Source organism: Rhinatrema bivittatum, chromosome 2 (genome assembly GCF_901001135.1).
Source record: "Rhinatrema bivittatum chromosome 2, aRhiBiv1.1, whole genome shotgun sequence".
NCBI classification, from domain to species: domain Eukaryota; kingdom Metazoa; phylum Chordata; class Amphibia; order Gymnophiona; family Rhinatrematidae; genus Rhinatrema; species Rhinatrema bivittatum.
The window spans coordinates 421,942,101-421,959,204 of NC_042616.1; the positions used below are offsets into that span (position 1 = coordinate 421,942,101).

The 17,104-nt window shown below is 47.4% G+C and overlaps 1 protein-coding gene across 1 annotated transcript in view; it reads left to right on the top strand.

Annotated features, from left to right (window-relative positions):
• Positions 1–17,104, top strand: part of DDX17 (DEAD-box helicase 17) — a 195,429-nt gene that overhangs the window by 161,212 nt on the left and 17,113 nt on the right. The window contains exons 11-12 of the mRNA XM_029590213.1: positions 4,771–4,830; positions 9,982–10,221. Coding sequence (XP_029446073.1) covers positions 4,771–4,830; positions 9,982–10,221 — 300 coding nt within the window. The remainder of the gene's footprint in view (positions 1–4,770; positions 4,831–9,981; positions 10,222–17,104) is intronic.

Here is a 17,104-nt window from a genome sequence, read left to right on the forward strand (position 1 = left end):
CCCGCTTTCCCCCCTCCCCCACAGCCTGTTCCCTATCCCAGGGCCATGCTGTCTGAATAAGGGAGGAGTCAATCATCCCAGCATAGCCTTTCCCCAAGACATCTTATATTCTAAAAGAAACATTTTCTGACAATTTTGGGACATCCCCAACTTATAAACTGTGTAACTCAGAACCTGAAAACATCACATGGAAACAGACAGAATCATTAGGAAACATTTCAGCAAGAATAAATAGTTCCATAAAGTGAACTTTGAAAGCGAGGACCTGCCCCTGAAACCCAGGCATGTCAAAGCAGCAATGTCACAAAGAGAAAACCTTTTGCCCTCCTCGGGCCATTAGATTCACGCTGCCCAAGCTCAACGCGGAGGGGGTGAATCAGGCTGTCGCCGCAGCCTCCTATCCCCTCTGTTCACCCGTTGCCAGCGTGGAGGTCCCTCCTTTCGCACGGGTGGCTTTGGAAGAGACGATAAACCCAAGATTTCAGGGTAACCTGCGTCGCGCAGTATAGTGGAGGCCTCCGCCGGCGTTTTCGCCCTAAGTGCTTCACCTTTCAAAGTAAAGTTGAGCCCAAATGGGAACAACCATCTATACCTGATATTTTCTTTTCGGAGAAGATCCGTAATAGGTTTAAAGTCCCTCCGCTTCTTTATTGTGGTGGGTGAGAGGTCTATAAAAATCATGACCTCATGGCCCTGCCATTTCCAGCTAGTTTGCTGCCGGGCGATGCTGGCGATTTTGTCTTTAACAGCAAATTCGTGGTAGCAGGCTATAATATCTTTAGGCAAATTGTTCACACGGGGTCCAAAGACTCTGTGCGCCCGTGCTATTTTCACCTCCACCTCCTGCTCCGTGGAAGCTGTTCCCGCGCCTGCAGCAAGAAGCATGGTGCTAATCTGGACCACTGTATCTATACAGTCCGCGTAGTCAGGTCCCTCCGGAATACCTCTAAACCGGAGATTATGGCGCCTTGACCTGTTTTCTAGGTCTTCCATTTTATTTTGCAAGCGTTCCATTTCTTCTTGCATAGTGTTTAATGTTTCATGCTGCTCCTTGATGTCTACGCTGTTTGCCTCCGCCCTGGTTTCAATTTCAAATAAGCGGCGGCCATGTTCTGCTACGTCCCCTTTGAGCTCCTCGATGGAGGACATAATAGCTTCGGTTTTCGCCGCGATTTCCGCCTTAATTTCAGCGAACCATCCCTTCATGTCCTCCCTTGAAGGAATCACGTTTTCAGCCGCGAGGGTGACCGCCGTCACCGCCTCGAGGTCTGCTGCCTCGGTTCCAGCGCCCGCCATGTTGTTGTCTTGAGGCTCTCCTTCCAGCGGCAGTTTAGTGTACGAGAACTTCTTCAAATCGATCGCTTTCCGCCTATAAGACATCTGCCGGTAAGCCTGGAGGCGTTGGGAGCCTTTGTTGCGCGAAGCGCCGGTCGGGGTGCCCGATGTCAGTTAATTTTGCTGATGTCTGGCGAGAGACTCGGGGTTAGCCAGCCATTTGCTGGGATGACGTCACATCCTCCAGCAGCTCTTGGTTGTTTGTGTGGTTTCGCCAAAGCAGAGCATCCAGATGTAGCTCTTTCCTTCGAGGAGTAAAGCACTTGCGTCCTCCGGTCAAACAGCCTTGTCCATCTTGGAGTCTGAATTTGGTGCTTACCGCCTTGTGTGCTGCGCCTTTTGAGCCTTTAAAGAGGGCAACACTGAAGGATCTTACCTTGAAGGTGATTTTTCTGGTCGCCATTACTTCGGCTCGTAGAGTGTCGGTGTTAGTGTTTGAGGTAGTTGTGGGTGGATCCTTGGGCCGATGGCCGATGACAACGCCCCCGGGGGAGGCTCCCGAGAGGGACCACCGGTTAGGCTCAGAGTATGGAGAGACACACTAGATCTTTTATTAAACAGTATATTGAACCACCAGAGGTGGCAGTAGTGAGCTGGAAGTGCCCAACTGGGCTGTAGTCCCTCAGATACTGGAACAGTGATCCTGGATAACTGAGCTGTAGAGAAACTTGAATATAGTGAGTAGGCAGGGTTTGCAGAGTTCAGGAACAGAACCTTGATGGTAACACTCACACAGTCTCTACAGCCCAGGAGCTGGAATGAAATAGGCCCTTGAGGAGCGAGTACCTGGTTCCAGGGAACGCTCTGAGAAAGAGATGGTAACTCACTGGTGTTGTAGGCAGCAAAGACTTCCTGGAAGAAGTGGTGTTCAGTAGCAAGTCAGGGAACGAGGGTCCTCGAGGAGCGAGTACAGATTCCAGACTGTGATCTGAAAAGCAAAGAGAAAGCGAGGCCCCCGAGGAGCGGGTACCCCTGGTAAGTCCGAGGAGGCAGAGTAGCAAGGTATGCGGAGAGCGAATCCCATCCGCCGATACCTGGAGGAAAGCCGGTAGTATAACCTTTGCTAACTCGACTCGTTAGCGATATCAAGGACCTTAAATATCCGGTGAAGATGACGTCACCTCAGGGGGACGCCCCTGAGGTTCGCGCCACTGCTGGTACTTCAGTCGGGGCCGCGCGAGCGCCCTTAGGCTGCTAGAAAACATGGTGGAGTGCAGCTCGAGCCGGTCCGGGGACGCCTGAGGGAAACGGCAGGGAGTCGCCACAGCAGCCAAACTTCCAACAGGCAAAGAGGGAGTCGCCAAAGAGGTAAGGTGGGCGTAGTGGAGACTTCAGGCAGCGACGGTCGCAACAGTCAGAACTCCAAGCTCTTTCCTGCAGGGAACCCTTTTTGAGGATCTCCGGTTCGGGAGTTCCTTTGCGGACGGTTCCTTCTTTTCTGCCAAAGGTGGTGTCGTCTTTTCATGTCAATCAATCGGTGGAGCTTCCAGCCTTCGGGGAGTTAGACCGGTCGGATCCTTTGTCCGGGGAATTGCGGAAGCTGGATGTCCTCAGGGCGTTGCTGCGGTATTTGGAGGTTACCAATGATTTTCGTATGTCTGACTATCTTTGTGCTATGGAGTAGTCCTTGACGGGGTCACATGGCTTCAAAAACAACCATTGCTCGATGGATGAAAGAGGCTGTCAGCTCGGCTTATTTGCTACGGGGTAGACCTCTCCCAGTTGGGCTCCATGCTTACTCTACTAGGTTGCAAGCGATGTCTTGGGCGGAGTGTCACTTGGTTTCTCCACAGGAGATTTGTAGGGTGGCTATGTGAAAGTCGCTACATACTTTCGCAAGGCATTATAGATTGGATGTGCAAGTTGCGGAGTCGGGAGGATTTGGAGAAAGTGTGCTGCAAGTGGGCCTCTCTGGATCCCATCCCAGGTAAGAACAGCTCTGGTACATCCCAGCAGTCTGGACTGATCTGGGTATGTACAGGGAAAGGAAAATTAGTTTCTTTCCTGATAATTTTCGTTCCTATAGTACCATGGATCAGTCCAGAGTCCCGCCCGAATAGAGTCATGAACGTGGGGGAGAGTCCACTCGTTTCGTAAGGTTTTTTTTATCAGTTTTTCCACGTCTGCAGAAATTTGATTTGATTAATCTTGAGTGGTTCTACAGGTTCAGGTCTTTGAAGGGTTCAGTGACCCGGTTTTAATTTTTCTAGTTCAAGGATTAGTGTACATAGTTATGGTATCTTATGGGAGCCATCATGCTTTGACATTATATAATACTGCCGGACTGTAGGTGGCACTCTCCTATAAAAGGCGGAGCTTTGCTTTAAAAACATGTCTCCATCTGCTAGAGTGGGGGGGGGACGACAAAACCCAGCAGTCTGGACTGATCCGTGGTACTACAGGAATGAAAATTATCAGGTAAGAAACTAATTTTCCTTTCTCTGGATCTATCGGAAGCTTATCTTCATATTCCAATTCACAAGCAGCATCAGCGATATGTATACTTTGAAGTTTTAGGTCGGCACTACCAGTTGCAAGCGTTGCCCTTCAGCTTGGCCATGGCACTCAGGATATTTTCCAAGATGATGATAGTCGTGGCTGCGGCCCTCAGAAAGGAGGGCATTATGGTTCATCCGTACTTGGACGACTGACTAATCAGAGCCAAGTCATTGGAGGAGAGCCGAGTGGTGTCCACCAGGGTGGTTCAGTTATTGCAGCACCTGGGATGGGTAGTGAACTTCGCCAAGAGCAACCTACAGCCATCTCAGATCTTGGAGTATCTGGGCATCAGGTTTGACACTGCGCAAAGCAAGGTGTTTCTCCCGGAGTCTTGCATTCAGAAGATCTGGGGTCAGGTCTGCACCCTACCTGCAGCGATTGGCCTGTCTGTCTGGTGGTATCTGCAGATATTTGGATCAATGGCCGCGATAATAGAGGTTGTACCTTGGGCGCGTGCTGATATGTGTCCTCTGCAGCGGTCTCTCCTGTCTCAATGGAATCCCCAGTATCAAGAGTACAATGTGACGTTGACTTGCTGTTGGAGGTGAGGCAGAAGCTTCCCTGGTGGTTGCGAAGGGAACATCTCAAAAAAGGTATGGATTTTGGAGACTCTCGATTGGTCAGTGGTCACAACGGATGTGAGTCTCCAGGGCTGGGGAGCACACCCTAAGGAGCTGGTGATGCAAGGACAGTGGACTCCTGAAGAGACGACTTGGTCAATCAGTCGACTAGAGGCATGAGGAATTGTTCTCTGTCTCCATCTGCTGGCTGGAGTGCAGAACCCACTGTTGTGGACTGACTTGCCCTACTTTGAGGAAAGGAAATTATCCGATAAGAAGTAATTTCACCTTGTATCTACTTAGAAATTCTTTAACAGGGGCAAATAGATTGTAGTTTATTTTGGATACTGTAGCCACTGTTTTTCTTGTTTTACAGAATTTCGAACTGGGAAGGCTCCAATCCTCATTGCCACAGATGTTGCCTCTCGTGGTTTAGGTTCGTATAGTGCACAGAGCACCAGTAGTGATTTTACTGTAAAAATTTCTGAGCCATTCAAAGCATGACTTACCCCACAAGAAAAATACAGTTTTTTAACTATCTCATTTTTTTTTCTCTTTCAAAGTCTCTTCCTGCTCTTAACGACCAGGCTTTGGTCTGCAGCAAGGCCTAGGCATGACTAAATGATCGCCAGGAGGGAGAGGAAACATCTAGTTTAATCACTCACCCCTACCCCCAGTCCTTAGTATTCTGTCTTCTAGGAGGACTAAGTCTGAGGGCTTCAAATGTCCATAAATATATGCAGACAAGTCCAAAAGCCCTCCCAACCAATAAAAGAAAATATTACAGTAAGGACTGTGTGTGCATATATATAAATATTTATATTTTACATGTGTATGTATATATACACACACATAAAATTAACTTCACTGAATGCTTCAAGGCTCATTGTGTATGGATTTAAATTTAGAAGAATCCCACTAATACTTTTCTGCGTGCCTGCATTGTCTTGCCTACAGTCATAGACACGAGTATTATAAGTGAGATTCTTCTAAATATAAACCCATATAATGGGAGTCCTACAGTAGTGTCAGTTATGTAAATTTTAGATCTGGCTTGTGACATTGGTTTCTAGGCTTTCTGCACTGAAACATTTTAGAACGTGACTTATAGCTAGCTTTGGATTGCAGCCTTGTATATCATTTTTCAAGAGCTTTTCAAAACTTGAACGTAGATAACTTAAGTTTCTCTCTTAAGGAACAAAGGGTAGCTTATGTCAATTTGATTCAGATTAGACATAGTGTGTGCTGTCCATTTTGAATAAATGTTTTGAAAATGTTCTTACATTTAAAAAGAAAAAAAAAGTAGAATTAGGTGAAAAAAATTAAGTAAAACAAAATAGTGTCTTTTTGCAGTAGCCATCTTTTGTAGCTCTGTTTACTTTAACAGAATTTTCTGAAAATTAAATATCTTATAAGGTAATCTTAACTGCAGATCTGAATGGTTTTAGCCTTTTAGTTTTGTGTTTGGTTACATGATGCAAAATTCCTGCTCCAAGTCCCTGTCTTGGGCACCTCTTTTGATGAGCAGTCAGCCCCCAAAATATATCTTCTCTTCGTTTTTAGTTTTTGTATGATATAACCTGCACAGGCATCTCAAATCTAGTGTATTTGTGTTTAGACACAAGATTATTTTTCTGTAAGTAATTTTTGAGTAATATTGCTTCTGACACAAACTATACGAAAAATATTGTGGCAGCAAATATTATTTATTTTACAGAAAGATATTTGCCTTAAAGCAATGTCATATTCATATAGTCTAATGCCATTTGATGAGCAGTCTGTTGACTACTGCACTTGGTTTAACTTGGCTTTCTCTTCTAAAAATCTTGTTATATATCCCAAAGGGAGACAGATTTTTCCAAGATTACGTACTTAAGCTTTAAAGTCGAACTCTCTTGCTATCATAATGGACTAATTTGTCATAGCTGACAATCTTTCTCTGCATTTATTTTCTTGTTTTGTGCAACAGTTTGATCCTCCTCAGACTGGAGGTTTGTTGGTGCAGTTGTACTAACTTAAAGGATTTTAAAGTTGTATGATGGTGAAAAGATGGAAATACATTTTGAGAAGAAAGTATAAGAGTTCTCCTTTAAATCTGTCTCAGAGATCAAGAGTATAAACTCAATAGCCAGAAGAGTCTCCCCTCCAAGGTCATGTCTGGACCTGTGCAGGTAGATCTTGGGCCTGGTGGAGGGGGCGGAAGGCCTGAAAGTAGTTTGATACAGGACGGCCAACTTTAGTCACTGGTCGTAACTTTATTTTTTAGCCAAGCTTGCAAAACGCTTGATCGCTTCTTTGTGCATCTTGCCTAGATGTTAGAAAAATATATATATATAAATTGGCTTACCAGTATGGCAACCCTGCCCTGGACTCTTCCCTATGTAACACCTTTCTCCCCTTGGAAATGGTACACAGTCTGTTTCTTGTTACTTAAAATAGCTACTGCTCTTGGCTCTGTCTTGTGGCATTCCTGTAGAAGAGAAACAAATCCTTCCAACCTCCACGGTCTCGTAGGAATGCTTTGCCTCCTGACCCATGAAACATAGGGGGGCATGCTTTGGCTGAGTGGCAGGGGTACTCCGTGTCTGTTGAGGCTATTTTGCTTCATGGAAAGGTGGTTCTAAAAATAAAAAATAACCAGGTAAGTTTTTTTTTTCCATTTCCCTCCAAATTTTCATAGCAACTCATCCCCTGAGGAAGGTCACACCTTTTTCCTCTGCACAAACTGAAATTTTTATTTTTTCTGTTGATTACTTTGTCATATTAATATCCTTGAATTTCTTTCTTTTTAACAGAAACGATGCCACGCTGCAGATCCCTCTCCATACAGGGCCTGCAAGAATCAGCATTGGGGGCCTGGAGCAGCTCTCTTTCAGGAGGGCAGTCACAACTCTGGCCCTAATGATGTCTTGTACTGGAGAGGACATTTTTTATGGTCTGCTTCTTGATGGCACATAGTGTCCTGTCCCCGTCCTTTTCCTCAGGTGCTTGCCCATCGTTTTCATTTTGTACAGTCATGGACCTGCTCTTGGCAGCTTCCATAAAGTCAGCAAGATTATATATGAAGCTCGTACATAAGTAGAGTTCACCTATATTAAGTTTTGTCAGTATGTTTCAGGTCAGATTGATCTGACTCACTTATTCTCCAATATGAATGTATATTAGCACTTAAGAATGAAATTCATCATTCTTTTTATTTGGCTTTACTCAAGGTAATTTTTTTCCCAATGTGATGCCATAGTCTTTACTCTAGGAGAACAATGCTTGGGATAGAAATCAAAAAAAGAGCATGTATATATGACTCCTAAGATGTCATGTGTCATTAATGAAATCTGATCTATGAAAAAGTGAGATTTGTTCCAAATAAGAAATAGAATTTTTATGCTCTTTTTTTTTTATAATTACAAAAAATTGAATATCAAATTATTTTGACATACTCTTTTTAAAAAAAAAAAAAAAGCAACATCCCCTATGCTTTTCTTTGTCCTTTTGTCATTCTCAGATATAGATAGATAGAAACACGATGGCAGAAAGACCAGATGGCCTAGCTGGTCTGCCCATCCACCCAACTAATTTAGCTTTACAGTTCCCAGGACCACCTTTCTGGTATGGAGAAATCCCATATGCCACTAATCAGCTGTATGCTAAGTTACCGTGGTGCCTTGTCTTCCAAAGGAATGGCACTTGCGGGTTATTACGTCTGCCTGGAGTAAGTCTCCTGGAAACGGTACCGTGCAGTGTGGAACAGACTGAGAGACAGAGCCAGGCCGTTTATCAGACTCTACCACATCCTCCCCTCCCCCTCCCTCCCGAGACCTGTGAAGAGGAGTCTGCCTGAAATTTACTTCTTGTTCCCTTTATTCTTTTCCCACTATCCATTGTACACATAATCTCTTTAAAGCTAGACCCAAAATGTTGCACATGGGCAAGCTTGCTTTTGGCAATTCAAGAAGAGCCACTCCTTTGGTATCGGCTGTTTCTCAGTTTTTGTGGGAACGGCATGGTCTAATCACTAGCATACGGAAGTCAGCAATAACTTACCGTAATAAGAAACAGACATTCTGGATGCCCATTCCCTGCTACCTCAAAACTTGTACATCTTTGTTATACCCTCTTATCCTTGAAATTATAGAAGTCTGGGCAGTAGATGCAGTTTGGCCCTTGGAATGTTTAATTGTAAATAAACTTTAGCCCCAGGGTGGAGGGGTAAAGCGTTGGAGGACTGGATCTTTTTAGCTGAAACCTGGTTCTCCTGCGCTTGACAACCAAGCACTGGGCTACAGAGAAGCATCTAGCAGAGCGAGCGTGTGGGGACTTCTTGCTACGCCAGGACCATTGATGCATACTCCCACTCCGGTGGTACCGTGTCAGAGGGGCGGAGTTTTCGAAAGAAGACCGCCAAATGCCAAGAGACGGGATCGGCTGCAGCTGATTCTTCCCCAAGGAGGGAGTGTGCATCAGTCTGGTAACACAGTATAAGTGTTTTTGTTTTCTATAAGCAAGAACCTGTACTTTGAGAATATTGTCCAGAATATTCTTTGAGATGTAGATTTTCCTTATTTTCTTTATATTTTCTCTATATATTCTGGATGCTTAAATTTATAACTATTAGCCGAAATCTGGCTTCAGAGTGAAAGGTTGTGTGGCCTTAGCTCAAATGATAAACTGTAAGACCTACATCATATACAGCTTTACTCATACATCTAACTAATCAAGAGTGTCCTCTTGCATGATCTTAGTAAGGACTGCAAAACAGCAGTTACAGTTCCTAAAGATGCTTGAGACAATACTTGATTAAGAATATTGATTTATTTTGAAATTTTAATGTAATTAATATTGTTTGTAGTGTCTGATATTTTGTAAGAGGTAGGCATAACATCTCAGAGCTCAGCATGCATAGAAATATTTTGCCAGTTGAGAGGGTTGGAAAAATGTATGGTGGGTGAGGGGGGAGACTATGAATCCAGCGCTTTAAATGTCTTGGTGCCTCCGTGAAGGTAAGTAATCCCTATCTTTGTAATGCATTAGTAGATTTCTCCCAACAAGAGTAATAGCTCCTTTATTTTATTTTGTCCTCTGGCAGCATGGATTGCTCCTGCTGTACTTCTTTCTTTATATAATTCCTTTGTAGGGTTAAGGAGTAAGGTAGTATACTTTTTTAAAACTGTTGCATCTTTCTTTGTTGTGGAGTCAGATATAATACATCAAAAAATTACTTTTTTATTAGGCCAGGAAGATTCTATGGGGCTTTTGGATCCCTAGTTGCATTTGAAGAGTATAAAAATGTTGTAAAGGTGCAATTAACTAAAAATAATGGTGGTGATTTTTAAATAAAACCATATAACTCCTGCTTTAAATAGCTCTGATTTTTAGATTACAAAGTAGTTCAAGTTTTTCCTTCTGAGGGCTAAATTTTTGAGCATTACTCTTGTTGGGTTAAGTCCATTTTGCCTAGGTCCCATGCAGGAACTAACTTTATCTCTGTCTTTTTATCCCTTTCATTGCATTGGTGCTCTACATGCACACATGCTTGCCCTTTCCCTCCCTTTCCTTATTCATGGCATCTGCAAATCTATCGTACCATCAGATGTGGAAGATGTCAAGTTTGTGATCAACTATGACTATCCCAATAGTTCAGAGGACTATGTGCATCGGATTGGCCGAACAGCTCGTAGCACCAATAAGGGCACAGCCTATACATTCTTCACACCTGGTAACTTGAAGCAAGCTAGAGAGCTGGTCAAGGTCTTAGAGGAGGCCAATCAGGCCATCAACCCTAAACTCATGCAGTTGGTGGATCACCGAGGGGGCGGTGGAGGAATGAAAGGTGAGTACTGCTAATTTTGTGCAATTATTTTATAAAAGCAGAATTATAGTTTTAATTGGTGATGATCAGTCTCAATCTCTATGTGATCCAGAGAAAAGTCATTCAGTATTAAAAATACTTCTGTTTTTAAAATGTATAAAGCTACTTGATACTGAATTGTCATGTTGACAGTCATGCTTGATACTGTTCTTTCTCCTAGGACAAGCAGGATAGTAGTCCTCACATGTGGGTGACATCATCCGATGGAGCCCAACCTGGAAAACGTTTGTCAAAGTTTCTAGAAACTTGGCCAGCAGACTGAGCATGCCCACCCTGCTACTATCCGCTCGGCACGTGAGGTCCCTCTTCGGTCTCTTCTTTTCCGCGATTCAGTTGCCTCTCAGACTGTGGTGCTTCACAATTTTTCAAAATTTGTCTCTATTTTCTTCGAGTTCTCTTTAATCCTCGTCTGGTCCCCTTTGCAGTCAGTGCCCTCCTGATACGATAGGTTCTTTAACAGTTTTGCACGTTCTTGCAGTCGATTTCCCGACTCTCCACCTCCAGGTGCCCATCGGCCATCGACTGCACACCGTGTCTTTTTCATGGTGTCGACCCAGTGCCAGTAGACTATGTTCATTACGGACCGACATGAGGTTTGCATCCTCTGCCTCGGGGCCTCGCAAGATGTCCATGGGTGTCGTCTGTGTGATCAGATGACACCCAAGGGGCGGTGTGTGTACCTCAAAATGGAGAAACTTTTCAGGACCCCAAAATCCTCCACTCCTGCGTCGGTTGCTTCGACGCCCAAGGATTGTGGGGAGCTGTCCCAGTCTCTCATGGTCCTTTCGATTTCCACCCCCAAGGATCGGGGTGCGGGAGATCGATCGTCTGTGGTCTCTCCCTTCCCCCAGACCTCTGGATCATCGCCTTCCTCGGCACCAGGTAAAGACTGGGCCGAGCAGCGGAAGTAATCCCAGAAGCACCGGCACTGGTCACCCTCCCGACACGGTTCTGGAGCGGTATCGGCCATCAAGCTGCCATAGAAGTGGCACCGGCCACTGGAGCCCCTCCGGTGACCCTGGTAGCCCGAGGCGTTCCCCACGTTACTGGTGCCAAGCGCCGTGCCACCTCAAGGACCTGAGGATGAGCCGGCAAAACCTCATCCCCCTCCATCAGTCCTGACCACTCAAGACTTCCAGGAGGAGTTGGACCACAGGATACAATCAACGGTGCTCAAAGTGCTGCAAGGCATTGAGATACCGGTGCCACCGGCTCCTGTACTGGTGCCTGAGCCTCTGCCATCAATGTTAGCACCTTTGTTCCCTGTACATACCCGGATCAGTCCAGACTCCTGGGTTTTGCCCCCCTCTAGCAGATGAAGACAGAAGTTTACAAACAAAACTCCGCCTTATATAGGCTGGTGCCACCTACAGTCTGGCAATATTCTTCTGTCTCCTAGCATCCTGCCCAGGGGGTGACACCGGGGAGCCCGGCTCACTCCCCCCAGGTGGTACCGGAACCACAGGTGACTGGTAATTATTAAAAAAAAGTAAGTCTTTTATTCTGCTAGTTGCGATTTATTTCGATTTGTTGGGCACTGGAACTTTGTAAGTTGCTCTTTTGCGCGGTTCCGGGGAGGTCGGAGGCCCCGGACTTCGAGAGGGGTCGGTTTCCTCGTTTCACCATAGTGCTAACAGGCAGCAGTCATATTCGCAGTCCTTTCGTGGGTGCCGATTCGGCCGGCCAGGAGCCGGTCAAAGTACGCAAAGTGGTAAGCCTTCACAATGATGTCCATGCCACGGTACCGGTGGTCGGGGGTCGACTATCCAGGTGTTACGAGGAGTTGGACCAGAATCACGTCGGATCAGTGGGTCCTGGAGGTGATAAGTCAAGGTTACGCGTTAGATTTTGCACGGCAGCCCCACCAGTGTTTCATGGTATCCCCTTGCGGTTTTTCAGACAAGCGTCGAGCGATAAGGGAAACGCTGAAACATCTTTCTGGTCTCGGCGCAATCGTGTCGGTCCCGCGACGAGAACTGCGCAGAGGCAGGTATTCCTTTTACTTCGTGGTTCCAAAGAAGGAGGGGACTTTTCGTCTGATTCTCGACCTCAAAAGCGTCAACAAGTGCCTGCGCATACCTCTTTTTCATTTGGAGACTCTACGGTCTGTGATCGCGTCGGTAAGACAGGGGGAGTTCCTAGCCTCCCTGGATCTCATGGAAGCATATCTTCACATCAGAATCCGGCCAGAATATCAGCGGTTTCTACGTTTTGCAGTAATGGGTCAACATTACCAGTTTTAGGCTTTACCGCTCGGGCTTGCGACCACACCTCGAACGTTCACCAAAATTATGGTGGTGGTAGCAGCACACCTTCACAGAGAAGGGTTACTAGTTCACCCGTATCTGGACGATTGGCTGTTTCATGCAAAGTCCGAGCGGCTGTGTCAGGAAGCGGTTCAACGGGTGATCCAATTGTTAGAGAGACTCAGATGGGTGATCAACGTGGCCAAAAGTCGACTGATTCAGTCTCAATCTCTGGAGTTTTTGGGAGCTTTGTTCGACACTCGTCGAGGAATGGTATTTCTCACGCGGGAGCGCATGGTCAAGTTACAGGCCCAAGTTCGGCGTTTGCTCTCCAAGCCCATGCCAATAGTCTGGGATTACCTTCAGATGATAGGTTCCATGACTTCGACGCTGGAATTGGTTCCTTGGGCTTTCGCTCATATGCGACCTTTACAGTCAACATTGCTTTCCCGCAGGAATCCGGTTTCGGAGCAATTTCACCTACCTTTACTGCTAACACAGTCGGCGCGGTCCAGCATGGATTGGTGGTTGTGCCCAGCCAATTTGAGCCGAGGAGTACCGTTAGCGGTTCCTTCCTGGACGATGGTCACTACGGACGCCAGCTTGTCCGGCTGGGGAGGCGGTTTGCCTTCGAAAGTCAGTCCGGGGAGTTTGGTCCCCGCAGGAAGCAGGTTGGTCCATCAACCGCTTAGAGACCCGGGCGATTCAGCTGGCTCTGCAGGCCTTCCTTCCACTGGTTCGGGGCAAGTCAGTCAGGGTCTTATCCGACAATGCGACCGCGGTAGCCTACATCAACCGACAGGGGGGAACCAGGAGTCAGCCAGTGGCGTCCGAAGCTCGGCAATTGATGACGTGGGCAGAACGACACCTGTGCAGCATTGCCGTGTCCCACATTGCCGGGTTAGAAAACGTACAGGCAGACTTTCTCAGTCACAATCGGCTGGATCCCGGAGAGTGGGAACTCGCGGACGACGCGTTTCGACTCATTTGCACACATTGGGGGACGCCCGCTCTGGACCTGATGGCAACATTCAGGAACTCCAAGGTGCCACGGTTCTTCGCTCGCCGCAGGGAAACAGGAGCGGAGGGCGTGGATGCCTTGGCCGACGGATGTCCTCCAATATGTCTTTCCTCCGTGGCCCCTCATCGGCAGGATTCTGCGCCGCATAGAGTTACACCCTACGGAAGTAGTCCTCGTAGCACCAGAGTGGCTGCGACGCCCGTGGTTTGCGGACCTTCGAAACATGGCCTTAGAGGAGCCCCTTCGATTCCCGTATCTTCCGGTCCTCCTTCACCAGGGGCCTGTTTGTTTTGACCAGGTCTAGCGGCATGGCTTTTGAGAGGCGTAGGTTGAAGGCCAGAGGGTATTCGGATGCGGTAATAACCACTCTATAGCGGTCTCGCAAGGTTTCTACGTCCTTATCTTATGTGCGAGGGTGGAAGGTATTCGAGTCATGGTGTCTGGCTCAGGAGGTGGTTCCTACTCAGGCTTCCGTTCCCGAGGTCTTGCTCTTTCTCCAGGAGGGTTTGGCAAAGGGTCTTTCGTGTAGTTCCTTGCGTGTTCAGGTTGCGGCCTTGCATGGCTGGGTGCACGGCGTGCCCTTGGCGTCTCATACTGATGTGGTTCGTTTCCTTAAAGGAGCTAAGCATTTACGCCCACCTTTACGCTGGCCTTGTCCTTCCTGGAACTTGAATCTGGTCCTGAAGGCCTTATGCGGCGCCCCTTTTGAGCCCCCTTCGCCGGTCCACTTCAAAGATTTGACTTTGAAGGAGACGTTTTTGGTGGCTATTGCTTCGGCGAGGCGGATTTCCGAGCTACAAGCTCTGTCTTGTCGGGAGCCCTTTTTGCGGATCTCAGACTCGGGAGTGTCGCTTCGTACGGTTCCTTCTTTTCTTCCTAAGGTTGTGTCCGCTTTTCATTTAAATCAGACCGTAGACCTCCCTTCTTTTTCGGATTTGGACAGGGCGGATCCCTTGTCCAAGGACTTGCACCGATTGGATGTCCGAAGGACGCTGTTGCGATATTTGGAGGTTACTAACGCTTTTCGGGTTTCGGATCATCTTTGTTCTATCAGTTCGGCATATCTGTTGCAGTGTAGATCTCTACCGGTGGGTCTACACGCGCATTCTACGCGTTCCCAGGCTGCATCCTGGGTGGAATGTCAACAGATACCTGCAGCGGAGATTTGCAGAGCAGCGATGTGGAAGTTGTTGCATACTTTCGCTCGTCATTATCGTCTGGACGTTAAGGCACCAGACGGTGGGGGCTTTGGTGAAGGGGTGCTCAGGGCCGGCCTCTCCAGGTCCCATCCCATTTAAAGTCAGCTCTGATACATCCCAGGAGTCTGGACTGATCCGGGTACGTACAGGGAAAAGAAAATTAGGTCTTACCTTTGATAATTTTCGTTCCTGTAGTACCATGGATCAGTCCAGAGCCCCGCCCTTTGTTCTGCGATGCGCAGGGAGAGTCCGTTATGCTCGTCTTCTTTCTATCAGTTACAGTGCAATCCAGTGGGAGCGATTATGGGGGCTCAGGTTCTGTTCCCATTGCGGGGTTGTTGAGCCGGTTACTGTAGTTAAGTTACTGTCTATAGTTACAGTGGAGAATTATTAGATTGGTGAGTTCTTGGGGTTCCATTCAGCTTTGACTTTAAGTAATACTGCCAGACTGTAGGTGGCACCAGCCTATATAAGGCGGAGTTTTGTTTGTAAACTCCTGCCTCCATCTGCTAGAGGGGGGGGGGGGGGGGGGCAAAACCCAGGAGTCTGGAGTGATCCGTGGTACTACAGGAACGAAAATTATCAAAGGTAAGACCTAATTTTATTCTGGAGCGTCTGGACATCCTTCTTGGCGTGCTGTACAGATGCAGCCAGTGCCTTCGGGGCCTTCGGTGCCCTGTTGGCCACCCTCCACCAGAGCGATCCTGATTTCCAGGTCCTCCGAGGAGGATGAGGCCACGGGGACCGGGACTCCTTGCCCACGGTTCCCTGAGCTGCTGCCAGGCCCTTCCGGCTTGCCACTGCCGATGACCCCCCTCGATGCCTGGGGCTCCATTGGTACCATCTGTGCCCCTGCACTCTCCGAAGCCCTCTGAGCCCAGGGTCGATGCCCCTCATGTCCTTCATGTCCCTCACCCTCAGCACCCTGGCCCAAGTGAGGAAGAGGGTCCTTATGACCCTTGGGGTGATGACTCCACAGACTCGTCAGCTGAGTACTCCAATGACCCCCTCTCGGAGCCTTCGCTCCCTGTCATTTGCAGGGTTTGTTAAGGCTATGGCTGAGGCCATTTCCTTCCAACTCCTTAAGGAGGAGGATGCGCGTCACAATATGCTGGGAGTGTACCAGTTCATTGACACTCCTAAAGAGATCGTGGCAATTCCAATCCACGACATTTTTAAGGAACTTCTCCTCCATATGTGGGAGCACCCCATTTCCGCCTCCACATTTAACAGAAAGGCCGATGCCACCTACTTGGTGCAACAGGCCCTGGGGTTCGAGAGGAGGCAGCTCCCACCAGTCAGTGGTAGTGGAGTCTGCCCTAAAAAAGGCCTGGCACTCCTGCACCCATGCCTCCACTCCTCCGGGATGTGAGCATAGGGAGCTTGACGCCATAGAGAGAAAGATAAGAAAATTATTCCTTACCTGCTAATTTTCGTTCCTGTAGTACCATGGATCAGTCCAGACCAGGGGTGGGCAAGTCCGGTCTTCGAGGGCTGCAAACCAGTTGGGTTTTCAGGATACCCCTAATGAATATGCATGAAATAGATTTGCATACAACTGAGGCAGTGTGTATGCAGGTCTCTCTCATGCATATTCATTAAGGATATCCTGAAAACCCGACTGATTTGCAGCCCTCGAGGACCGGAATTGCCCACCCCTGGTCCAGACGGTGGGTTATGTCCCCCGCCCAGCAGATGGAGTTAGACAAAGCTTCGGAGCGTGCTGCCTTATAAACTAGTGCACCCTCTGCTACTCTTCAGTAATAAGAATATCAAAGCAGGATACACAAAGAAGGATGGATCAAGGAAATCAGACACGTGTAACTTCAAGCAGTGTGGAAACAACAAAGAAATAGATGCCCAAGGAAATTTTTGCCAAATCTTTATTGGGTGGAGACGTGTTCATTAAAAATGCCCGATTTGGCAAAGATTTCCTTGGGCATCTATTTCTTTGTTGTTTCCTCACGGCTTTGTTAGATTGTCTGCCTTGCTGTTTTTTGGGTCCACTTCAAACAGTGTGAATGAAAAAATTACCAACTGCTGCCAAAGGGCAAACCTCAAACAGACGCCAAAGGGCAAACTTGCAAAAAGAGGATTGAACGGCACCATAAGAGAGAGGCTGCCGCAGAGGTCAGAGAACAGAAAAGCAAAGCAAGGAAGTCGAGCAGTAAATTCCAAACAAATATCCCAGTCAGACGTAGGGAGGGTGTCTGGACTGATCCATGGTACTACAGGAACGAAAATTAGCAGGTAAGGAATAATTTTCTTTTCCCTGTACGTAACAGGATCAGTCCAGACGGTGGGATGTACCAAAGCTTCCCTACTTCGGGTGGGCCCTTGTCAGACCTGCTCGAATGACCCTGTCACCAAAAGAACCA